The sequence below is a fragment of the Lolium rigidum genome, chromosome 6 (assembly GCF_022539505.1).
Source record: "Lolium rigidum isolate FL_2022 chromosome 6, APGP_CSIRO_Lrig_0.1, whole genome shotgun sequence".
Lineage (NCBI taxonomy): Eukaryota > Viridiplantae > Streptophyta > Magnoliopsida > Poales > Poaceae > Lolium > Lolium rigidum.
The window spans coordinates 240,914,281-240,938,628 of record NC_061513.1 but is presented as its reverse complement, the minus strand read 5'-3'; the positions used below and the strand labels follow the sequence as shown (position 1 = coordinate 240,938,628).

At 45.5% G+C, this 24,348-nt stretch overlaps 3 protein-coding genes across 3 annotated transcripts; 2 read left to right on the top strand and 1 right to left on the bottom strand.

Moving 5' to 3' along the window:
• The first annotated feature begins 643 nt into the window (after positions 1 to 643).
• Positions 644 to 3,425, top strand: LOC124663871 (F-box/FBD/LRR-repeat protein At1g13570-like). The gene is made up of 5 exons (XM_047201522.1): positions 644 to 745; positions 1,554 to 1,668; positions 1,750 to 2,622; positions 2,723 to 2,866; positions 3,111 to 3,425. Exons 2-5 carry the CDS (start codon positions 1,561 to 1,563, stop codon positions 3,423 to 3,425), a joined length of 1,440 nt encoding a protein of 479 aa, XP_047057478.1. The 5' UTR covers positions 644 to 745; positions 1,554 to 1,560.
• A 4,025-nt stretch (positions 3,426 to 7,450) lies between these two features.
• LOC124663870 (CASP-like protein BLE3) lies at positions 7,451 to 8,914 on the top strand. The gene is made up of 5 exons (XM_047201519.1): positions 7,451 to 7,605; positions 7,687 to 7,792; positions 7,896 to 8,080; positions 8,368 to 8,434; positions 8,837 to 8,914. The coding sequence occupies exons 1-5, from the start codon at positions 7,451 to 7,453 to the stop codon at positions 8,912 to 8,914; spliced, it is 591 nt and encodes a 196-aa protein (XP_047057475.1).
• A 296-nt stretch (positions 8,915 to 9,210) lies between these two features.
• LOC124665171 (40S ribosomal protein S15a-5-like) lies at positions 9,211 to 15,239 on the bottom strand. The gene is made up of 3 exons (XM_047202572.1): positions 15,012 to 15,239; positions 10,685 to 10,845; positions 9,211 to 9,723 (listed from the first exon to the last, which is right to left on the bottom strand). The coding sequence occupies exons 1-3, from the start codon at positions 15,139 to 15,141 to the stop codon at positions 9,625 to 9,627; spliced, it is 390 nt and encodes a 129-aa protein (XP_047058528.1). The 5' UTR covers positions 15,142 to 15,239; the 3' UTR covers positions 9,211 to 9,624.
• Positions 15,240 to 24,348: the final 9,109 nt, after the last annotated feature.

The following is a 24,348-nucleotide window of genomic DNA, read 5'->3' as shown; positions in this document are numbered from 1 at the left end:
AAAACGGCTAAGGACTAAGCGTCCGGAGCCTTTGGATGTTTTCGACATATAAGTTTCAATGTGTGGCGCCGATGTGAAGGGCGCCACACATCCTGCTACGTCGGCTGGTCAGCGTCGAACCACGCCACGTCAGATGGATGTGTGGCGCCGCTCACATGGGTGCCACATAGTGAGGTGTGGCGCTGATGGGAGGGGTGCCACACAAAATGGTTAGATGGGTGAAATAGTTGACCGGAGGGTGCTTTTCTTTCAGAAAAGGGTATTTTTATGTAAAACGCTCAAATTCGGACCTGCCCCAACAACAAAACAAAAAAAACACACGTGGAAGGACCCAAGTACTACCTCAGTGGCCACCGCGTAAGGGCACGTACAATGCGGTGATGTCAGTCTTTGCTTAGAGATGCCACGTCAGATTTTTGCTTAGTTGGAAGAGAGAGAATGAAGAGAGAATGTTGTCTTCTCTTAACTAAGGGATCATCTCTTAGAAAATAAGAAAAGACTATTTCTTCATTGTATCACATATGCCTTCCCTTAGCAACAAATTTCTACCAAAATTTAATTATTCGTAATTGCTAGAGATAGCTGTAAGAGATAATGCATTTAATGCCTTCTCTACCTGATGTGGCGGAGTAAGGGACTTCTCTACCATTGTATGTGCCCTAGTTTGTTCGTCAGGAGAGGCAGAGGAGCGGCGCCGCCGGCGACTCAAGCCGACCGCGGCCACTTCGGCGACTCTGACCTCCAGGTAACCCACTCCTAAAAAACGGAAAAGATACGATTGGGGTGCAGGTGAGCCAAAGTCGAGAGCGAAATCGTGAGGGGAAATGAAAAATTGGGTCGCCTCGGTGCCGGATTTCCGCGCCCTTGGTCGCCGGAGACGCCGCGCCGGTACCTCCTGCGTGTCTGGGGGGCACAAGACCCCTGGATTTTCCCGCACGCTATGGGAGAACAGACTTGTGTTAGGATTTGGGATGGGAGGCCCCTGAATTTGCAAAAGTAAATTTTTTTTACGGGATTTGCAAAAGTAATTGGTAAATAGGATCACGACTCGGAGACTCGATCAGGACAAGAGACGGATAAGGACGCAAAGCAACTCCCAACCGAGAGACGGAGCGCACAATTTTGGCGGGCTTCACACAATCCGGCAGCCGGCAGGGATACAAATCCTTCCAACTCCCTTTGTTTCTGCTCTTAAATTTAGAACCAAAATTCCGCCACATAATCTCCAACGAACCTGGATTCCACGGTTTCCTCGTGATATCCTGCAACCAGAGCGTAATTTCGATCCCTGGATTTGCTCGCGTCGGAGGCTCCTCTTCCTCTTTAGGTCAGTTCCTCTTCCTAGACAAGTCCTCTCGACCTCCCCGTTGAAACTCTTCCATCAATTGGACGGACCTCCTGATAACCAAAACGCCGACAGCATATTCCTCTACCTTATGGTTCATTGATCAAACGAATTGCCTGTAGTTGTCTCTTGTCTGTCACCCTGAGTTCTGCCCATCGTGATCCGTTTGGTAATACCAAAATAACAAACTCTACCTTGATAATTTCAGGTTCACAATGATCAACCATACAGTATGCAAAACAACATCCTCAAACCATGTCAGTGGGAAACCGGTCTATAAGAAAAAAACAAGGCCAAACGCTAAACTGGAAGACCTTCCACAGGTATGCCGAACTTTCTTTTTGGTGTTATAATGTATATACTAGTATAGATGGGATTTCTAATCTTGAGGGATAGTGACGCAGGATGTGCTCTGCACCATTGTATCAAAGTTGCCTGCTAAAGAGATTTCAAGAGCTAGTGTCTTATCAAGCAATTGGAGATATATCTGCGGTATTTGCTTCTACAAATTATGTTTCACTGGTGCTGCTGGGTGTTCCCGTGACAGTTTTGAAAGAGATCAGTACTGCCAGTACATGCAGAAATTCATCAATTATGTTAATGTGGTGGTGCAAAATTGCCATGCCAAGTTGGTTGAAGAATTCTATGTCAAATTCGAGTTTGAAACGATGCTGCTTGATCATCTAAATAATTGGGTTAATTTTGCGGTATCATCACACGCAAAAAGCATAGCTGTTTATCTATGTCCTATTATCAAGAGACGTACGGATGTTGATCGCTACGTGTTCCCATTTCACCTTTTGAATAGTGAAAGCAACATGTCTCATCTACAGTGTATACAGCTTAGCTTTGTATCTTTCCGACCACCATCTGAATTCAGAGGCTTCCCAAGCCTGAGAAAGCTTGATTTGGAGTTTGTGGATATCACTATAAAGGATCTTGATGTTGTATTGTCCAATTGCGGTAATCTCAAATGGCTGAGTTTGGTCAGATGCTTCCTGAATTGCGAGCTAAAGTTGGATCATCTGTTTTCCAGCCTACTACACCTAACAGTTGTCCGCTGTAGGACAACCAGGGTAGAACTCCGTGTTATGAAGCTCGTTACCTTTGAATATGATGGAGATTTTGTTCCTATTGTTCTAAGGCAAGATTCTAAGTTGGATAATGCACATATAAGGTTCGACGAGGCAAATTTCCAAGATGCTTTCACTGCACTTCTCAATGGCATTCCGAGCGTGCAAAATCTCACTTTAGAAATTACCTGGCAGCGACTAGAGGTTTGCTCCTGGAAATAGTTCAATTTAGCTAACATCATCTTTCCAATGACTTTTGTCATTTTTTTAGATCTACAATGACCATTGTTCTTTTGTCTTGCAGACGCAATTTCCATTGAATAACGCAGGCAAGTTTTCCCATCTTAGGGTCTTACAATTGTTAATGGGTGTAAGGCTTGAAGAAGTTGACAAGTTTCCCTTCTCCATTCTGAGGACAGCTCCATTTATTGAGAAGTTAGAGATCCATGTAAGTAGTGTTCTTGATTTTTATTTGCCAATAGATATATTGTTATTTGGCACCATGTTCTATTTTATTCATGGTGGGCTATGTTACACTTCTTATTCCTGGGACGAATACAGAATTTCTATGTCACACGCAAGTGAATTGGTCATTCAAATTCGAATAATGAGCCTTCATACATGTGTAATGGATGGATCTTTACATATGCACATCGTGTGTTGATCATACATACCCTTTTTTCATCTTGCAGTTTGCAGGTGGTGACAATAGTTGGTTTGTGAAAAAGGGTTCAGGCAGGAAGTACCCTGAGCAATATGAATATAAATATCTGAAGAGTATGTATATGACAGGATATAAAGGGGCAACAGGTCAACTTGAATTTCTTGTGTATATTGTGGAAAATGCCCCTGCCCTGGAGGTATTAACTGTTGAGATGACTCAACGGCTTTATAGAGATCGCTTCTCTGACATGTATAAGAAGATGAATTTGGCAGAACAACAGCATGCCTTGAGCGAGGTGCTCTGCAAAAGCATGCTTTCGTCGAAAGTGAAGCTCTGTGTATAGGCCGGAGTTAGGACTGCTTTAGATGAAGCAGTCGTGTATAGGCCGGGTTCTTTTTTTGTATGTTCGCTTGAATAAAGGTTATAGGGCGCACATGTAGTATTTGATATTGTGAGAAGTATTTATGAATAATTGCTTTGCTCCATAAAGAAAAGCTATGCTATTTTCTTTTTGAGCAGAAGGTTTTCATTAAATTCGACTGCAAAAAAGAGAAGCGATCAACATCTAAAGTCTGAGATGCTCTCTCGCTGATCCATATTAATTGTCTCAAATATGAATGTATCTAGATGCATTTTAGTTCTAGATTGTTCGGCAATATATGGGCTGCATTCTATCTAGTAGCATGTTTTGCTATTCTGGCCCATGTATCACTCCAGGCATAAATCCTGAATCGCCCATGTATCACTCGAGGCATAAATCCTGAATCATGAATTCCTAACCTGAAATTCCCGATCCCAAACCTGTATACCCTGAACCTGAATTTCCTAAGGTCCTTTTTGGGAATGTGTTTCGATTACCTGCTCACTTCAGGAAATTCGCGCATGTAATACACCCAAATATCCCTAAACACGCCCAGCCCATCAGATAGTTCTTCTGGAGGTGACCCTCCTTTCTTGGTCCTTGCACATATCCCCCTACTAACCGCTTCAGCTTGCATGTCACAGAGCCTGAAACGTTTGATAGTCCTTCTGGAGGTGACCCGATACCCTCCTTCCTCCGGGATCTATATAGAAGTGCATCTGGCAAGGTCGGTTCAGGATTTCTTTGGGGTGACATGTTGTATGCCCGTGGATCTCTGGATCGATTGCTCTGCCTACTGGATTTTTGCGCATCTCTATTGCCGCCTCACTGCTCATTGCCCATGCGATAGTCATCGCGGTGGTTATTACCCTTATTACTGCGGAAGCCAGCTGAAACTTGGGTGCGACCGTCATATTCCGCAAAGCTGTGAAATCGTCGTCTATATTGATTGTTGCTCCGGCCTGTTGCGATCTTCCCCGGGCAAACGAGGCCGCTTGTTTTGGACAACATCTTCACCATCAACCCATCTATTTGTTGTTTCCATGAGTTCCGCAACCGTTCTCGGGTTGGTTCTTCCCAGCTCTTCCACTAGGTCGCTTCTGCGAATGCCTCCGATGAACGCATCTATTGCCCTCTCGTTAGACACATGCTCGGCTGAATTTTTTATAAGACTCCACCGCTGGATATATGCTCGCGTTGACTCGCTTGATTTCTGCGTGCATGTTCTCAACTACTAGATCGATGCTGGTTTTTTGCATGTTGATTTGAAGTTCTGCACAAATAGCCGCTCGAAACTCTCCCGGTTATCTATGACCCCTCTAGCAATTTTCTCATCCACGATCTTGCGGCTCCACTGAGGTGGACCTGAATGCTTTGCATGACCGTCGCTCTTGTAACACCCATTAACTTCACCGTTTCCAGATAGTCAACCAGCCAATCCTCTGGATTTTCAAGTCAGTCGAACTTTTTGTAACTATCAGGTAGTTTAAAACTAGTAGGTACTTGAGTCTTGCGAACCCTACGGGTAAAGAAAGGGAGTCCGCATAGCTCCTCCTCACTATCCTCCCTTTTTTGGCGATTTTCTCGGCCTCTATTTTCACGACATCTTTCTTCTCGTGCTCTATCGACTCGTACCTGAGCCGCGTTGTTTCTCGCCTCGCCCTCTCTCTGAATGTCTCGAGACGCCGGTGCTGCCTGTCGAGGGTGGTGTTGTCTTGGATTGTTACGATGTAGAGATCTTGCGGGATGTTGAATGACTTCTCTACCCGCTATTGCTTCTCCACATAACTCTGCTACCTGCCATAGCAGATTGATACAAAAATGCTCGAGGATCGCCCTGAGGTGGCCTAGTTGCCATCAGGTATGCATGTGTCGCCATGTAAGCTGCTTCTGGCGTCTTGGGCGTTATATGCCCTCTCGAATCTATCGACATAAAAGACATGTCGAGATCTTGGATCAGATGTTCTCCTCGCTCTGCTTCGGGTATCCCTGCCATATGAGACCTTGCTCTTCCGCGATGGTCTCTGTGGTTATTTGCTGAGTTCCCTGAGTGCACGCTCAGGTTAGCTCTGCGGTGCGACCGTCGCGGCTTTCCTTTCATCAAGTTTCTCTTGCATCTTTTGTAACTCACGACTATCGTCGAGTTCGGGGTCTTGGATCGTCGGGTTCGTGCTGCGTGGAGATAGACTTAGCACCTGCTCGTCATGCAAAGGGTAGGTGGCACCGTCACGTGGATCGGCGAAGACCTCCTTGTTATCGGTGAAGTTGGTGTTGTTGGTGAAGTCGAAGTTGGTGAAGTTGTCGGAGTCGCTATCTTGTAGATCGGTTTTCGCGGCCGACCCGAAAGTCATCCCACCGAAAATATCGGCGAGTTTTCCGCTATCAGCGGACTTGGTGACGCGTGATGGCGAAATCTCCTCATCGCCTGACTCGCTGGATGATGTTGACGATCTTGAGGATTCAGACTTGGTCGCCGACGGTCCCGAAAAAATCGCCGAAAGGCGATGTGAGCCGTCTTTCCAACGAGGAAACGGAATCTCCCGAACGTCATCTCCATTGCTCCTTCCAGATTGGCATATGCAGGCAAACGGGCGGTAGGGTGAGGAACAAAATTGACAAGACCAGATGGGGTCTATTTACCTCCTTCCATTGCGTTGCTTGCTGCCGATGATGATGATGAAGATGCCATCGAGATCAGGACCTTGCTACCTCCAATCCCCACAGACAGCGTCAATTGACGAGGTATCAACTCGTCAATGCCTACAGATTGTATACTTAGTGTTTCCTGGAAAGTAGAGGGCAAGCAGAACTGGAAGGTGGTCATACGAAGAAAAGGCGTCCAACTAGTAACAATATGGTGGCTATGGTTTTCAATTCATCAATCCTCTTTTCGCCCTCGACTTCACCCTTATGTAGGAGGCGAAGCCAAGGATTTCCGTGTCGTACAAGTACATAAAACATCGGGCCGTATTGGACCTTTCCATATACTATTACAAGTTTCCCTATATTGACTCTACTTTCTTAAGCTTCACATCTTCGGCTTCGTGGGCCTCCAGATCTTCGGGTCCACCAACTTCAACTCAAGAATACAAACAGGGGTACACCCGTGGTATGCCCGTTAGGCATACCTATATCACATGTTGACCAAGCATATGTAGACAATTATAGATGATACTCACCCCTATGTACCTCGCTGTGGCAGAACTCCTTGGTCCAAAAGTATGACGGGCATTTGTTTGTTTAGCATGATTTAGAGCATTTTTCCGAGCTTTTTTACACGCGAGAAGCATTTTCGATAGTATGCGATGTGGTGTTCTGTACTTGTGGATTCTATGCTCAAATTTCAGGAGCAATGTGAAATAAGTAGCAAATTTTCTAGGGCTTCGCCACACGGAGTTCTTATGAACAGTTAGCTTAGATGGTTTATTCTATGCACAACCTAAACCCGTGTAGAAGGGGCCCAAATTGCTTGGTGGCAAAATTCATGTGGTTGATGCTTTTGCCTTTGTTTCAAAATAAAAGTTCAGTTGTACATGTGCCCTCTCCCGGTGAAATGTGCATCCCTTTTTTGATTTTTCGAACGATTAAGGAAACAAGTTCTCAAGTCGTAGAACTGGTGCTTTTACTCCATGACATGCCTACAGTACCACACACTTTCTTTAGATGGAAGTAAGCACCCGTTCTGTTCCGTCTGTAACATCTCAATCCGCCCCTTCCCATCATTCTTGAGGTTTGTTGAGTTCAAGTCTCAAGAACGAGGTAGTCTATCAATTTCATAATTTAAGGTAATAACAACCACGTTGACTGGAATAATAGACCACGAACCACACCTAGTTGCAGACACGTAGTAGTTCTAGTCCCTAGCTACGACGCCCTTCTCCACCTACTCCTTCCTGCATGAAACCGGGCCTATACCGAACATCACCATCTGTCAGCCTTCAACTTCAACAGTTCGCCTGCAGCCCCCTAAACACCTAAACGCAACTCTCCGTAGCCCACAGAAAACCATGGCCAAAGCACGGCGGTTCGTCCCCGTTGTGCTCAGGGTCGCCACCGCCGCCGCCGCCGGCGTCGCGGCGATAGTCATGGCCACGAGCCACCAGACGGCCACCGTCTTCGGCTTGGAGGTGCAGGCCAAGTTCCAGTACCTGCAGTCATTGATGTAAGTATATATCATCTATATATGTACTGCGCGTACGTCGTGCCAGCCAAGGTTAACGAGACGCCGCGTATCCTCGCGCAGCTTCTTCGTGGTCGCCAACGTCGTTGTCTGCGCCTACAACCTCCTCGTCCTCGTCGTGCCGACGGCGCCGAGCCCCGCCGCGAAGCTGGTGCTCGTGGCCGACGCGGTAAGTCCATAGTAGCACCACGTACCCATCCATCTCTCAACTATCTCTGATTTAGCTCATTTTGTTTTGCTGTGTGGTTGCTGTCTTGTTTCGTGAGCTGCAGATGGTCGGCATGTTGATCACCGGCGCCGCCGCCGCGGCCGCTGCCACATCGGCTATCGGGAAGAACGGGAACAGCCGCGCCGGCTGGCAGCCGATCTGCGGGATAATGAGCACCTTCTGCGACCATGTCACGGGGGCTCTGGCCTGTGGCTTCGTTGCGGTCGCCCTCCACTTCCTCGTCCTTCTGTATTCCATTTACACAATGGACAGTAGTTAGACATAGTAGTATTTGCTTTTCTGTGTCCAGCATGAACAGAATAAACTAAAGTACTGCACGCTGTCCCAGAAACCTACCATAAGAATCGAGAACTCCAATTTCATGGAATTTTTAGACTTTTTTTTTTTGAAATCGGAATTTTTAGACTTACATTCTGCTACATAATGCTTTGGTAGAACTAAAGCTTCATCGACATGGCATGTCAATATGAAGATGATTCTGTGAAATAAATCATGTTCTGTGGTGCTTGAGACAGCCAGTGTTCTCGTCACCGTGAGCTGGCCAGGATCGATATTTCATTTGATCGTATATCAAGCAATCAGGTAAGACTTAGTTGAGATGTCAGTATCTCGTTCTTGTTTATCTACGACTACATTGTTTTGTATTTGAGTCAACTGGCAGGATTGCAGAATCTCCTTTCGCATTAACTAGCCAGGTGTAGGTGTTCAAGTCATGATACACAATCAAGAGCGCATATTAGCATACCAACAGGCAACAGCTACCCTAAACAAATCGGAGGAAAGGGTTGGCCGAACATGTAGTGCCTACTGCAGGTTCCCACGTTCCATCAGCTCGTGACATGGATCCAAGTATTCTTTGAAGAGGTACACCTTATTTGTAAGTGACGTGGCTGCCTGTGAAACTGTGAATGGCACCAGTCATGCGGGATTCACTATTACGACTTAGGCCCAGAGGGCTCTGCATTGACACATTGCTGAAACCAGTTTGGCTTCAACATTAAGAGCAACAGTTTTCAGTACAAAGCTGAAGGTATCATTTCAAAAGGCGTCCAAGTGAAGTAAGAGTAGTATACTTTTCAAAAAAGCAAATATAAAAGGCCAGAACATTGTAAAAGAAAATACAAATTATCCAGTGAAGTAAAGTGTGTTTTGAACAAGTCAATTACAGTGGCTTTGAAAATTAAAACTGCAAACACGACTGTCCATAATGCGGAAATGCCACTCATATCGCTTTTGACCAACCGCCAAAATAACCATGAGGATTAACTGCTGCCTGTCACGTATCAATTGCGCTTCAGGTAGAAAACAGTACATCCAGAGGCCAGAACACCGCACCACATCATACCAGAAACAAGATATTCAAGAGAATAGCCTCCCACCCTCGCATCATTTCAGCCATTTATTATCCCCTACCATCACCATAAAAGGTGCACACTGATTCAAAACATTTTCTGCATTCAGCATTGCTTCATTCGCTACTTGCATGAGTAACATATGCAACATCCAGTGCAACATATGCCTCAAGCAAGAAATTAAACATATCCCAAGCTAACAGTTAAGTTTTCAATACCCCGTACAGGCAAGATATTGAAAAAAGCATATGCAACATATGTTCCAGCTAGGGTGCTACTCGTTTATTTCCAAGTATAGGGATGCATTACACCAACATAAATATCTGTCCTGGAGAAGGATTACACTGTTTATGTTGGTGTCATGAGAAAGATAACAAGGCACCCCACAGGCTGATTCAGCATGAGATAACTATGTCCTTCTCAATGGAAGTAACCGAGGACCTGGCCACCTACATTCTGCTTAATTGCTTCTTCGTGATCTAAAACACCATTTGGAGTGGTCACCACAACATAGCCCCACTACACAGCAAACAAGACGAAGAAAGGAAATGCGTTAGAAATAACACAATATCTCTGCAAAACGAATAGAGAATGTTGTGTTTCCAAGTTATACTATAGACATGTAAACTGTATATGGAGAATTTTGTATAAAATAAGTAAATAAATAGCACATAATTAAGCAGGACAACCCATTCAAAAGCTATTTTATCACAAGCATGCAGAAGCTAGTTTAGCTAGAAAAGCTTGTGTTGACAAACACACTTAGCTCAAGTAACTCCAAAACTCAAGAGTGACTGAAGGAGATCCAAATAAATAACATTAAGAACATTTAAGCTAGGTAACAGTACCAGCTAGTTGTTTAATATAATCTCCATGAGAAAGTGTGCTTCCTCTCTAAGTCATCTATGAAATATGAGTAATCATATTTTGTGACGAAGTTAATTCAACATAAGTTAGAAAACCCTACAGGTGTCAACCTGAAAGAGATAACCGGTGAAGATTTTCACTCGCGTTGCTTTCCGAAAGAAATACTTGATCAGAGACACTTGAAGAGTTACGCTAGATTCATCTATGCTTACTCATTCAGTTACTAAAAAATCTGTCACAGTGACAGGTTGATAGATCTGTTGCCTCGGAAATACTACTGCGAGAGATAAAATCTTCATGTTAACAACAGATTTTGGTTACATGTTTTCAATACTTTAGGTACTAGTAAACGCAAGATACTCCCTCTAATCTAGCCAGCGTTTAGTTGCTCGTAGACATGTGTATATTTCATATAAAATATTTTATATTTTGTTACTGCAAATAGCAGAATACGTTCAGCAATAAGCATTGAAACTAGCAAATTATGATATGCCATATCTTCATCTTTCGTTTTCTCTCGAAGCAAATCGCAGTATCAAAATAGACAAAACAAGATAGCTATATCCCACAGCTTACGAGCATATGAATGTTCACAAATATCAAACAGGAGTACCTGCCGTGTTGGAAGCATCCGAGTTCTGTATTTTTCTATTTCCGTCGCTCTGAGGTCCTGTCTGTAAGTAAGAGCTTTGCAGTCTTTAATCCTCCCCTGAAGTTCCACAGTAATTTTCCCCACCCTGTGTGGATCGAAGACCTCGAAATTTTTTATGTAACCTGATAGAAAATTTTAAAAGTAAACCGAACAATTTCAGGGAAAACAGGAACATAGATGCTTTTGCTAAAGTTACAAAATTTGATTTAAATGATAGATGGTGGGCAAACATAAGGGACTAAACAACGCTACAGTCTACAAGTACACGATATATATTTTCCTTTCCTTTCAGAGGCTGCAGCAAAATAAAATAAGGGGAAGGCAATACACTACTCCAAATCTCTTATTTTCCACTTTTACTCCATAAATAAAGGTGCATAATGCCTACACTACTAGGCGCCATTCTTCTTCCTCTAAGAACAAGGAGATAGCTCATATATTAAAGCAGCAAGTTGATATAATCATGCAAAGCCTACTCTTACACATAGAGTGGAGTTGATCCATACAATACTCCACTACACCTTTCTGCCCTACCAAAAGACACTAAATTATGAGTGTTCACATTTTCAGCTGCGACTGTTCTTGATGATGTTCACCTCCAGGGTACAAGCAATAAAACGATCTTCCGTATATGTACTAAAAGTAATAGGCGCCATCCTAGCAGTAGCAGGTAGTTTGAACAAAATAAGCACAACTAGATGCAGTACACAGTACTATTGGAGGGGAATGCTTGCAGATTCATTGAAGAGTTAAAAGCCACACCAAATTTCGCCTATCATCTGGTGAATATAACATGTCAAGTCAAACACTAATTCAATGCTAACATCCCTCATCTTCCAAACACCAGTTCGCGGATTCACACATTTAACACTAATTTAATGTACAGATTGTGTCACCATACACTCTGTCCATTTCAGAACAAGTTAACAATAAACTAGCACATCGCATCGTCATCTTCCAAGAGCTCTCAGCTCCCTGGAATTAGGAAGACGTGATTGTTCCAAGTCGATCATGTTGTTTTCCGGGCCTACATGTCAGCGCATGTGTCCTCATTGAGTTGCCGACGCTGTGCGCGTAGGTTGATTAAACACACAGTAAAACAAACGCCCAGAATCGATGGCCCCTGCCCACGCCGTTATCTTCCTCCCCTCCGCCGCCTACTGCCGCCTCGTTTCCCCCGACACAGCCGCTGCCACTTCATGCTGCACCTACTCCCGCCCCTCATGCTTGCATCTCTGGCCGGGCTTTGGTCTTCGCCTCTCACGCTCGCCATCTCCTCTGATTCCTCCAAGCACCGCGCCTCTTCTTCGACCAGTGGCGGCAGCAACCCCAAAGAGCACCCTGTCCTGCCCCTCCTCCAGGAACTCGTGTTGGAGATGTTTCATTCCTAGGATTTTTTGGTTCTCCCTCAAATTCATATCCCTGCTGCCCTGCGACCTTCGCCTTGATATAAAGAGTTATGACCCCCCCCCCCCCTACTCAACTCGATCTAAATTCATCTGTATCTGGGTTATGAGCTAAGAAAATCAGTTAATGGCTGCACACTCACTGGGGTTTAAGCATAAGAATGTGACTGGCAGAAGCTGCATATATATCTTGTGCTGAACTTGAATTGACTCAGCATTTGTTGAATATTCTGTGGCTAGAAAAATGTGGAACTTGACTGGGACATGCCAAGTTATGGTAAGACCTAAAAGGGACTAAATATACATGCTTAAGAGTCACCATTGTTTCTAACATCTGAAAGAGATATTTTACTATGAAAGTGGCTTGTGCTTGTCATATTAGTGAGTGATTTTGCAAGTTTATGGTGGGCACTGTGGGTATGTCCGAATTTGACTTCTAATGAATTTCTACCCAAATTTGATTCCTCAATGTGCAATTTGCAACCTTGGATTTCTTGTGGAGAAGGACATATTCTCTACAGTCCTTAGACAGGCATAGTTTTCATGTACAGACAGTTCATGTAGGCAACCTTCAACTAACAAGAAAAGATTGAAAATCAAATAAAGGACAATGAAGGAGTTGTTAATCCATGTTTTATTATAATAACTGGTGGGAAAGCAAATGGTTTTACACATATGCTAAATGTGCAGTCATACAAATTTCTGGTGCCATCGACATTTACACAATAAGGAAAAAAAACTAGCCACCTAAATTCTCTTTGTGTCTCATGTCCACTAGCAGATTGACCATGACAATCCCAAGAACCTATATGGGCCACAATCACTACTCTTCCCTATCGTTTGAAGATGAACTTCCGTTTGATCATAGGACCTCAAGTTGCCTGATTGCCATAAGGTCTGATGAAAGTTCTCCACCATAGAATTGCCCTCTGTAGTTCAGACAGTTAGCACATGATTTCAGGAATCTCCCAAGCCATGGCAGTAACATAGAACGCTTGCCTTCCAAAGGGAGTGTCAGGATGGTCTCCCTAATCCCTTCCGTGGTAATTTTGGAGGTTCAAAGAAATGCATATATTATGACAATATTATCCATGGTACAAATTATTACCGTAAACATATCATTGTCAAGATCATAGCGATTATCTTTGTTTCCTCTGGCTGGAGGTAAGCATCAAATTAGTCCTCCACTTTCACTGTCGCATATATACCTCAGTGACGATATTTTGTTCTATGGCTCGCAAGATGATTACATGCAACTGTGCTATACTTTTGTTCCCAACTTCACTTGCATGTATACAAACATTTTGATTTGACGAAGCATTATGTGCTGTTGTTTTTATACCAAAGAACCAGGTAAATAATGCAGTTATCCCATTAATCTTTGAGCAAGATTTATTCCAGATCTTAGATAAGAGTCTTGGTGTGGCATGATTTTCCAAATACTTTAGAGTTGGATTTATCATGTGCCCTTCTGACTTCTGAGTTGAGCTTGAGGTCTTTAGATTCCATAATAACCATGGTTGTTCATAAAGTCTACGATTACAGATTGTCATGTATGCCTTGGTTTTCCCCTTCCTAACAGCTGCTGCATAGCTAAACAGTCAACACCATAATGTCTTCGTCAGCACCAGATAATCTTGTAATGGCATATATGACATGCTACTTTAATAGTATCATATTTAGAGGGTTACATGTGAATAAGCTTGATTTGTGCTACTTGCAAATGAGTGACGCCTCGGTAGAAGATGAGTATATTCAGTAAAGAGTATGACAAGGACAGGAGTAATGTTACCAATTTTTTTAGTAAAGAATTTTTTTTTGTAATTCATTTATATTGCAATTTAAATATTGCAATAATTTATATTGAAAAGAGGATAGCCAATTTATTGGCTAATTCGAATTCATATGTACAATTAGTATAATTCTGATTGTTGAAGTAAAAAATTCAAGTCTCTTGGCTCTTTTCACGCTTTCTCACAAACGGATTCAAAAATAGATTACTATTTTTGAAGTTTGGATAAACCATTGCTTCGTCTGGTGTCTACAATACATATTACTCATATAATACTAATTTTATTTTTACCAGATCGAAAAAAATTATGTTGAAAAGAAAAATTTATAGATCCAATGTCACAACTTATGAAAAGCAACAAGTATCTCCTTGCAGGGTTATGCAAACATCTTTGACTATGTAAGTTGTGAAGCCATTTACTGACATATCTTGTGAAGTGGGGCCTGAAGAAGCTGATTCCAATGGTCAAGTAACTGAAAGTGAAATCTGGTTCTCCTATAGTGACGACACAAACAGAAAGAACGCAGCGGCGGAGTTCAGGATTTCTATTGAGGTTCATAGAGAAGAAGTGAGAGTTCGCAGGTCATTGTCTAGCTGTTGGGTCGACATTAGTGATTACTCATTTTCATAACAGAGCTTTTATTGTTTTATATTTTCTTGACTAATGTACAGTAGTTTTTTTCTCGCCCAATCACTTAGAGCCATGGATGGCAATTCTCAAACTGTTATTGATTTTATGCATCGGCATCACGTTGCCTAGAAGTACACTTTTTTATATGCGGTCACTTTATTTGCTAGAAAAACAATTTTATCTATGTAAATCTGGTTCCGAAAAGATAAATTGACTCCATTTCCTTATGGGTATGAAACTGAAAAATATGGCATTCCATATACTGTATAATATATAACCACAAAATACAGCATTTCCTCCTAGCTGAAGCCAAATACGTGCACATCAAGCAAATAAAAAATCAAGAACTGCACCATGGATGAAATACTCGCTCTTGTTGGGGCGTGAGAGGAGATATGCTGAGATGCGAGGGACGAGGAGGGCAGGCCGATGAGAGGGAATGCAGGGAGGTGTTATTACCTCGGTGCTTCATGATGTTGAGGAAGGAGATCATGACGCCGGAGATGGGCTGGAGCTTCGCCGTCGCAAACCCGCGCCGCTCCGCGTTCACCATGGTGCGCAGCGCGTCGTTGAGGATCCTGCGCCCCATGGCTTGCTCTCCTCGCCTCTTCTAGCCCTAGCTCGCTGCGCTCTCTGCCGTCTCTACCAAAGCCGCCGCCGGCGCTCGCGAACCAGAGGGATTGGAAACAGGGCAGAAGGCAATGAGCTTGGTCGTGGGCCAGGCGTTAGGGCTCGTTTGGTTGCAGGTGCAGCCCATCTCGGAGGTTTCCGCGTCGTTTTCCCAGGCCCAAAAAAACACGGGCCGAACTGGCCCGGGCCAATCTTCGTCTCGCTTGCGCTCTCTCGCGAAAGAGAGGAGGCGGCGCTGCCTCCAGTCTTCTTCCTCCGACGACCGACGACGGTGGTCCGGCAACAAAGGTTGCCCCCTTCACCACTTCCTACTATCCCTTGCATCCATTCCCTTACCGCACCGTACTGATGATCTTGCTGCTCCAGATCTATCTCGTTGCTGGAGGTGCACGAACTTGCTCCATATCAAGAAAAGGGAGAGGAGTTCTACTTCGGCTACTTGTCATTCTCAGATTACTGTTGAGAACATCAGCACAACCTCCTTCCCCTTCTCTCCCAAATTTAGGATATTTCTGGCTGCAATTGTAGCAGTGATTTTCTTGTCTTGGTTTGATATCTGCGGGTGTTCTATTGTACATATTGAATGTGTGTGTAGAGGGAGTTGAGCGTAGGCTACAGGCATAATTTTTTTTAAATTGTAAGAGCATCTCCAATTACGTCTCCCAAACCGTCCCCCAAACGGCGCTGGATCGAGCGTTTGGGGAACGAGTTTTGTTCGTGCCGCGTTTGGGGGACGTCGCTCCCCAGTCGCGTCCCCCAAATGTCATCCCCATTGAGGAATTCAAATAATTTGCATTCAAAAGAGATTGTTACCGCCGAAGTCGTCGCGATCAGAGTAGCAGCGATCAAAGTACTGGGCGCACGATCATATTGCATGCCGACGATAGAATTAAAAGAAGGGGTTGTTGTAGGGCGATGTCGACGCCGACGCCGACAGCGCATCCTGAGTCGACCTAGGCCCGTCGATCACGATGAACTCGTCGTGATCTGCCCGGTGTACATGCTCCTTCACCGACGTCGAGGCAGAGGCCGACGCGGGTGTAGTAGTGGATGCGTCTGCCGGCTCTTGCTCCGGGGTTGGGGCCGCTGCCGCTGCCTGGGGTGCCGCCTCGGACTCCGCCTCGGCCGCCGCCATTTTGGGTTCGATGTCGTCGAGGATCTGGCCTTTGAAGAAGTTGTGCGCCGCCCGCGTCCGGGGAGACATTCCTTCCGTCGACGCTCTCAGCAGGGACATGTCGTCCCTGCGTTTCTTCAGCTTCATCTTCTCCTCTTGCCTCTTGAGCAGCGCCGCCCACCTTTCCTCGGCCTTTTTGTCGCGGGAGAGCAAGGTCGAGGAGACCTCGACGAGGCACTGCGTGAGCGACGCCTGCGTCTTCTCGGCCGACGCAGCGTCGGCCAAGGAGGCCTTGGCAGCCTTGTTGCCGATAGGGCGCCCTGCGGACATTGCCAGCGGCGCATCCAGATCAATGGCGTCTTTCCCCTTCGACAACGAAACGCGCGTCAACCTCCATTTGTGTTTCTTCTTGAGCTTGGTATAGCAATGCATCAGCGCGAACGCCTTATGCCCATCCGAGTTCCTCCGGTACAAATCCATGGGCTTGTCCAACTAACCAAAGGAAGCGCAATCATTTCATCAAACACATTGTAGGCGCTACAGATTATGTAAGAAAGAGTCGTACCAGTTGGGCGACGTCGGCGCCGCTGTCGCCTCTGGTCTCTAAGTCATGATGGTACCCATGGAACATGTTCACCAACGCCTGGATGATGGCCCATCGCATCGACATTGCCTTTTGGCTTCTCTTCATTGTCACTTTGTTGTATTCGCTCTTGATGAGCTTGCGCTCATCGAACTCGGCCTTGATCCTCGCCCAATACTTCCCGTATTTTTGGTTGGCGCCGATGATGGAGTCATGGCTCACCGTTGCCCACGACTCGCACAGACATTGATCCTCTAGAACCGTCCCCTTGGGGCCTCGTGTGCCCGACGCCTTCTTCTTCTTCTTCACGCCGTCCGCGTCAACCTCCACGAGATCATCGGCATCCTCACCGGCACCCTCGTCGTCCTCTTCGTCGCCACCCTCTTCGTCCTCGTCGTCCTCCACCCCCTCTTCCACCCCGTTCCCCCCTCCTCCTCCACCACCTCCTCCTCCTCCTCAGCACCGGCGCCATCGAATTCGAGCGGGCCCCTGCGGCCATTGAACGGGGCGCCCTCCGGACCGGGTCCTGGCTCGTACGTCGGGGAGTAGAACATAGCGTTGGGGTTGAAGCCGCCATGAGGCAGCGCATCCTCGTACCGCGGCGACAAGTTTGGCGTCGCGCACACGGGAGTGGCGGAGGGGCCGTCGTTGTAGAACCCGGATGCCGACGGGGACAGCACTCCCGGAATATACGGTGGCATAGTTGTACTCCATGGGCTCGCGTTGGTGGCAGCGATACACCCGGCCAGTGCATGCTGGTGCGCGCGTGCCGCCAACGCCTTCTTCTCCAACTGCGCCGCCCTCCGTCCTTTCCGCTCCGCCGTCGACAACTTCCGGCGCACACAGTCTTGATGCCACTGATCATCGGTCCAGCCTTCCGGCTTCTTCTTCGGAGCCGGCGCCTTCCGCGGCTTCGCGAAAGGCGCCTTCGCTCCTTTCGTCCCATTGCCCAGCGGCTTCTTGGTCCCTTTCTTGGCTATTTTTTTGGGAGCAGTCGGTGGCGCCATGGATGGGGAGAGGGTGGCGGCGGGAGGAACGGCGTAACGACGGCGGGAGGGAGAAATGAATCGGCGGGCGGGATAGGTCAAATGTGTTGGGATGACAGAAATGCGCGGCGGGAGAGGAGCGATGTGGCGGGAGAGGCACGATTAGGTGGGAGCGGCAGACGAATTTTCTCTGTGCCGCTGACGCGTCGCTTTTCGCTGTGTCTGGCGTCCCTGGAGCATCCCTGTGTAGCGGGGATGGGCTCGGGGCGCCGGACACCGTATCGGCCGCGCCGAACAAAAAGAGGCTTTGGGGGACGCGGCTGGGAACGTTTTTTTGTCCGGCGCGCCCAAATTCCTTTAGGGGACGGTTTGAAAAACGCGACTGGAGATGCTCTAAATACTGCAAACACCCAACAGCTCGCCCAGCTTGTTGGATCACTGCTTGTAAGTACCGTAGTAACAACCCATGTTGTACACTATTTTATTTAGGTGGCACATATAATACTCCTACCAAATACTAGCACATTTTAGTAGCTATAGGCATGCGACTTTATAATCTAGACAAAGCTAGCAACAATGGGGAGACAGCACCGGCATTACAGCGGGTCAAAGAAATGGAATTAGGTGTGTGTGTGTGTGTTTTTTAAACAAATCTGACACTTTGTCAGCATGTATTTCAGACTCATTTTATGGCTATTTATTTCTTATACTAAATGGTGTAAACAGTAAAGCAATATGGTTTAATCTCATACCTATCCTACTGGCATTTTGCAACTACAGTTCATGTGGTGCAACACCTGTGCTTTTTGTTATTAGGTTTGATCTTGGTTATATATCGAAATATGGGTTGCATCACCTTTATTCAAATTTTAACTCGATTCTTTTGTGAAATAATGTTTGTAACCTTAGGCTGCACATTTTGGTTGCTGGGTATGCAACGTTGGTTGCTCCCATTTTGTTTACATTCTAATTTGTCAACCTGGGCATTTAAAATTTCTTATAATGTTCCAGTGAGCAAGAAGCTAGCCAGAAGATATACCCAGTGTCAACTCATCATTACATTGCTTTTGGTGATCTTGTATCTGAAGAGCTCTCTTATAAACTTAAAAATACTACTGCTTGATCAAGAATTCTTGACGATGTTCCATTGTAGAGTGCGCTCAATTTAAAATACTCTTGCAATATCATTCTGCCCTTCCCATTACGCTCGGGTCAGGACCTTTTGAACCTTTTCTTTTCTCTATGCCGATTGAGTATTATCCATATGAGCCTTTAACTATGACATGGTCGCTACTGGTTTAATTCTATGTGTGCATATGTCTTATTAATAAGCTGTCAAATGTGCAGTTCATAGTGTGCTTCATTTTCCACTGAAATCTCAATACATATGAGCAACTTTGTAATATCGCAAACTTAACAAATGTATGCTGATACATTGTATTGGCAGAAGGGGAAATAGGGACAATCTGCAGTCCTAGTTTATACCTTTCAGTCTTCAGTTTTCTTGTATCAAGCCGTAGTGGTACCTGGGCCAAAACAGATATTTTGTTTAGTTTATCAAACATTTAGTGTCAGAACATAGGTTTTCATGTCTTCCCAAACTGCAGTGTTATGTTCTAAGTTACGGGATGTTACCTTGGTTAAACAGAGCTTTGTTGAACTGATGAATTAGTTAAACAGAGAACACAGCTAGTAGGCATAGCAGTAGCAACGTCTTTCAGTTAAAAAATAGAGTTTAGTCCTGTTTTTAATGTATCATTGTGCATGGACTGAACTTTTAATGTAGAGTAGGCAGTAAGGGAGTCGATAAGGGTGATTCCCACAGTCGCAAACTTGAGCACTGATGAGCAACAATTCAGTCTAGCATTTGAAGTTAATAACTAGTGTCTCCTTTTATCTTACACTCTATTTTATTCTTTGTCAGTTTGGTGAAATATAGAGCACTGATAGGTGGTCAGGTAGTCTAGGTCTAGTTGCAACAACTAACAAGAACACTGATGAGCAACAATTCAGTCTAGCATTTGAAGTTCCCAACTAGTGTCTCCTTTTATCTTACACTCCATTTTATTCTTTGTCACCACTTTGGTCAAAGCTGCTTTATTGCTATGTCAATAATGACATAATTTTGTAACTAACAAATACTTCTCTTCTGCAGTACTACCATTTGAATCTCGAGAGTTCGTAGTGAAGGCTATGAGAGTCGGAAATCACAAGAATTGTTTGTCTTCTTTTGCTTACTCAAGAATTATCGATGTTCTATTTTGTAAACATGTATTCTGATGTGGAGTCACATCTTAGTTTGAATTTTCATCAGTTTGTCTCTTATTTTATTACGGAATTATCTGTGATTTCTGTGGAATTATGTTTTGCCAGTGTCAATTTATGAGACAGCACATGGTCATGTCTGGTTGCACCTGCCTGCATGTATCCTGCCAGGCCAGCTGCAGGTAGCCATTGCGTACTACAACTTTGCTAGACATCACCGGGTGTTCCCTCCCTGCTACCAAACGAACACAGGGTTTGGGGGAATCTCTCCTGTGAAAACTGGAGTTCCAGGGTGTACCCCAAAATCCCCTATCCGTGCTTGTTTTTCTGATTTTATTAGCCCAAACAACCAAACAAGGCAACAAGCCCTTATGCATGATGCTCAGTTTGAGGAGATGAAGTCTTTGGTCACTCCAGGTGCTTTGAGGCTGATGACCATGGAAAGTTTCGATGCCCCAACTAATGAGTTCAATCTGAACCTGGTCGTGCCAAGCTCTTACGTGGTGTCAGATGTGACTCCCAATCCTTTCGACGCCTCTTCTAGCTTTCATTTAGCATCCATAAATAAAATTGCACCTCGGTGTTTTGATCAGTCTGCATTTATCCCTTCTGAGGGTGCTTCGGGAGGCTTGCTTGTTCTTTGGGCTAGTAATTTGCGTTGGTCAGGTTGGGTTGCAGGAGAGTTTTGGTATTGTGATGAATTTTAAATCCACCTTCTCAGATGTTTGCTTCAAGCTAGTGAATACATATGGTCCATGTTCTGGGGTGGAGCGAGAGAACTTTGTGGCCTGGATGTTCATCTGCACATTTCCGATGACAATCTTTGGCTTCTTGTCGGGGACTTTAATTTCTACCGCTTCTCGGATAGTCGTAACCATCCAGGAAAAAATTTACGGACATCGCAACTTTCAACGAAGTCATTAGTTACCTTGGCTTAGTGGAGCTGCCAATCAAGGTCAGAGCTTATAAGTGGAGTAATATGCAGTCGGATCCTTTATCAGTTCAGCTAGACTGGTTTTTTACATCTCCGGCATGGACGCTTAAATTCTCTAAGACGATGGTAATCTGCTAGCTTGCCCCACATTTGGTCATGTTTTGTGTTGTCTCCATAGGCACCATGATCCCAAAAGACGAAGTCTTCCGTTTTGAAAATCACTCGATAAAAATGCCTGTGGTTTCTAGTATTTGGGCTATTCACTGTCCATGGGACAGCCCTAAATTATGTCAGGTAAATTTAAGCTTCTGCGCAAGGGTCCGAAGAATAGGTGCTCTAGTCTTTCAGTCATCAATCATATAGTGGAGAACTCTAACCAGATCATCCTAATGCTAGATGGTTACAAAGAACTCAGATCTTTGCATATTACAGAGTGGAATTTCAGACATATCGTCACGGCTAAACTTCAGCATTTACTGTCGTGCAAGCAAGTGTACTAGAAGCAGCGTTGCACAGCCAAATGGGCTAAATTTGCTAGCGAAAATACATCCTTTTTTTTCATGCCATGGCGACGATCATGTTTAGAAATAAAGCCCGACAACACTGAATAAGAAGTGCCAATAATAATCAAATCGGCCATTACTCTCCTCGTGACCATTGACAGCATTGAATAAGAAGTGCTACTAATGATCATCAAACTGGTCTTTACTCTTCCCGTGACAAAACCTAAGCAAATTAAAAACTTCCCTAATTAAAATTGGATAGGGGTTATCTTTTACCAAGTTAACCAACTCAAGTAGAAAATCAATGTTGAATTTCTCTTAGGCAGCCCCATAAACAACGACTAGACTCCAAGTACTCGTAGTAGAATTCCTCTTAGTCAGGTGAACAAATCTATAAGACTTGTTTTGATAGTATCCCAAAAGATTTGATAAAATTCGGCTGGCAATCCATCCGAACCTAGTGTTTTGTTGTGTTCCATTTGAAAGATCGGTTTTCTTACTCGAAGTCTATACCGCCGAATAAACAATTAAGTATACTTTGAGAGAAAATCACGTCTACCAGTTTTAGAAATAGCAACAAAATCTAAATTGTGATCTCGTGTACACCGTATTACTTGATAAATGCACGTTATCAATTGTTAGTAAGAACATCGTAGCTGCTACAACGAACACCATTGACAATGAACGGGGCGCGAAGAACCAAAATATACTTTTAGGACACTGTTGTTGATGATAATTAATAGACAGAATGGATGCTTGATTTCTGCATCGGCCAATGCGTCGGTCAGCTCGCCCATCGAACACCGTAAACATCCAGATCAAACAACCATTCGTACTGGGAGTCTGGGAAAAGAAATCTCCTGCTCCAGCCTGCAGAGCAGCACAACAATGCGACATAAGAGCAGAGGAGAGAGCTCGGAGGGAGCCGAAGGGCGCACGGGGAAGAAGATTAGCTCGGGGAGACGACGGGAGCTAATCTAAGAGCAGATGTCTCAGGAGAAAGAATCTCTTTCCAAGGTGCCTTCACGTCCTGTCCAGCCGGTCACGTCAGGTACTTCAACTTTTCAGAGAATACATAAAAGAAACAAGAGTGAAATCCACAAATCGTACGTCGACTTGTCGAGCAAAATTAGTCCAGTCACAGTCATCGTACAACAAGAATACGATTTTACAGTTGGTCAGAGCATCACCGGAAGGGGCCAAAACGACTAAATAGAACCTTGTTTGGACAAAAGCTTAAACCAAAATAAACCTATCTGAAACGTGCAACAGTACGATTTTACGGTTTAGTCAGGGCGTCACCGGAAGGCGCCAAAACAACGAAATAGACACTTGGACAAAAGCTTAAACCAAAATAGACCGAATCTGAAACTTCAAATTGACGTCTTTAACTACCGTCAAACCCTCCGGGGGTTAAGTTAAATGGGGTACATACAGGCAGCCACTATGGATGTACGGTCAAGATCACTCAAATTAAGTACCGTGGCTGCCCTTAGCCCCTTACAAATACTTGAATCAGTGGATTGTACTGCTCACCTGCTCCTCGGTTCACATGTCCAGTGTTTGAATTCAGTTAAACCCCCCTTTTCCATTTTTCCTTTCAAGTACTTTTTCCATTTCAAAATAAGATATATATAATTTTTAGTGAAATTTAAAAAATTAAAGTTCAACTACCTATATAAAAAATATAAACATCTACAATATCAAATACACAATGACTGTTCAAACAAATAATGTTTTTTGGTAAGATTTGTACTCACGAGGGCATCTCCAGCGGCGCGACGCAAACGGTCGCTCAGCGACCGTTTTCGTCCGCCGTGACCGGAAATGCGTCTGGCACCACCTCCAGCGGAGCGACGCAAAGTGATCGGGCCGTCCGCGGAGACGCAAACCTGACCCAAATATGCGCCCGAGATGCGTCTCCGCGGACGCGGAAAGTGTCTGCTCGCGTCTGGCGGACGTTTCGTCGGGCCCACCTGGCAGTGACGCAGCGTCGATGCGTCTTCTCCGCCAGTACTGGCGCCGAGGCGTCGCTTCGGCAGTCTGCAGCCGCGTAAATGGCGATGCCTCGCGTGGCGCGCGGCCGTCGCCTACCTCTGCGCACGTAGTAATAGCGATGCCACGCGTGGCGCGGCTGTCGCCCTGCCTCCGACCTATATAAACAGGGGCGCGAGCATCTCATCTCATCTCCTCCCCACTAAACCCTAGCCACCGCTTCCGCTCAGCCTCCACCAGATCCACCATGAGCAGCGCCGGACGCGGCCAGGCTGCTTCCGCTCAGCCTCCACCTTCACCTCCCACTACACCTCCCCCGGCCTCCTCGAGCTCCGAGGAGCTCGACTCCGACGACGAAGACGGGCGACCTCCTCGACCCGGTCGTGGACGCCAAGGACTTGGCACTCGCGGCGCAGAAGCATAGGAGGAGCCGGCGGGCCACGCGGCGTTGGACGCCGAGCCGGAGCAGCCGCAGGCTGGCGGCCGCCGCGGCCGCAGAGGACTCCGACTCCGAGATATCTTGGTCTTCCGATGACCCTGATGCGCCTACGCCGGAGGAGAGGGCGGCGGAGCAGAGGGCTATCGTCGAGTCGTTCGAGGCGCTCAAGGACGATGCCGCGAGCGCGAGGCTGGAGCAGTGCCTGCAAGAGGACGCGGCGGCGCACCGAGCCATAGCAGCCGCACGGGAGACGGCGGAGAAGCAGGCGATGGAGCGACGCAACGACGGTGTCGGCCCGTCCGGAAGCAAGTAGTCTAGTCTTCTAGATCTACATTGTATAGTTTTTA

Bases quoted from the DNA above. Each gene is read 5' to 3' on its own strand.
- LOC124663871 (XM_047201522.1), top strand. From the start codon at position 1,561: ATGATCAACCATACAGTATGCAAAACAACATCCTCAAACCATGTCAGT. The intron at 1,669-1,749 runs GTATGCCGAACT...ATAGTGACGCAG, and splicing joins AACTGGAAGACCTTCCACAG to GATGTGCTCTGCACCATTGT. The intron at 2,623-2,722 runs GTTTGCTCCTGG...TTTGTCTTGCAG, and splicing joins TTACCTGGCAGCGACTAGAG to ACGCAATTTCCATTGAATAA.
- LOC124663870 (XM_047201519.1), top strand. From the start codon at position 7,451: ATGGCCAAAGCACGGCGGTTCGTCCCCGTTGTGCTCAGGGTCGCCACC. The intron at 8,081-8,367 runs GTATTCCATTTA...TGCTTGAGACAG, and splicing joins CTCCACTTCCTCGTCCTTCT to CCAGTGTTCTCGTCACCGTG. The intron at 8,435-8,836 runs GTAAGACTTAGT...TGCTGAAACCAG, and splicing joins ATCGTATATCAAGCAATCAG to TTTGGCTTCAACATTAAGAG.
- LOC124665171 (XM_047202572.1), bottom strand. From the start codon at position 15,141: ATGGGGCGCAGGATCCTCAACGACGCGCTGCGCACCATGGTGAACGCG. The intron at 10,846-15,011 runs GTAATAACACCT...ATTTTCTATCAG, and splicing joins CAACATCATGAAGCACCGAG to GTTACATAAAAAATTTCGAG. The intron at 9,724-10,684 runs GTACTCCTGTTT...TTTGCTGTGTAG, and splicing joins GGATGCTTCCAACACGGCAG to TGGGGCTATGTTGTGGTGAC.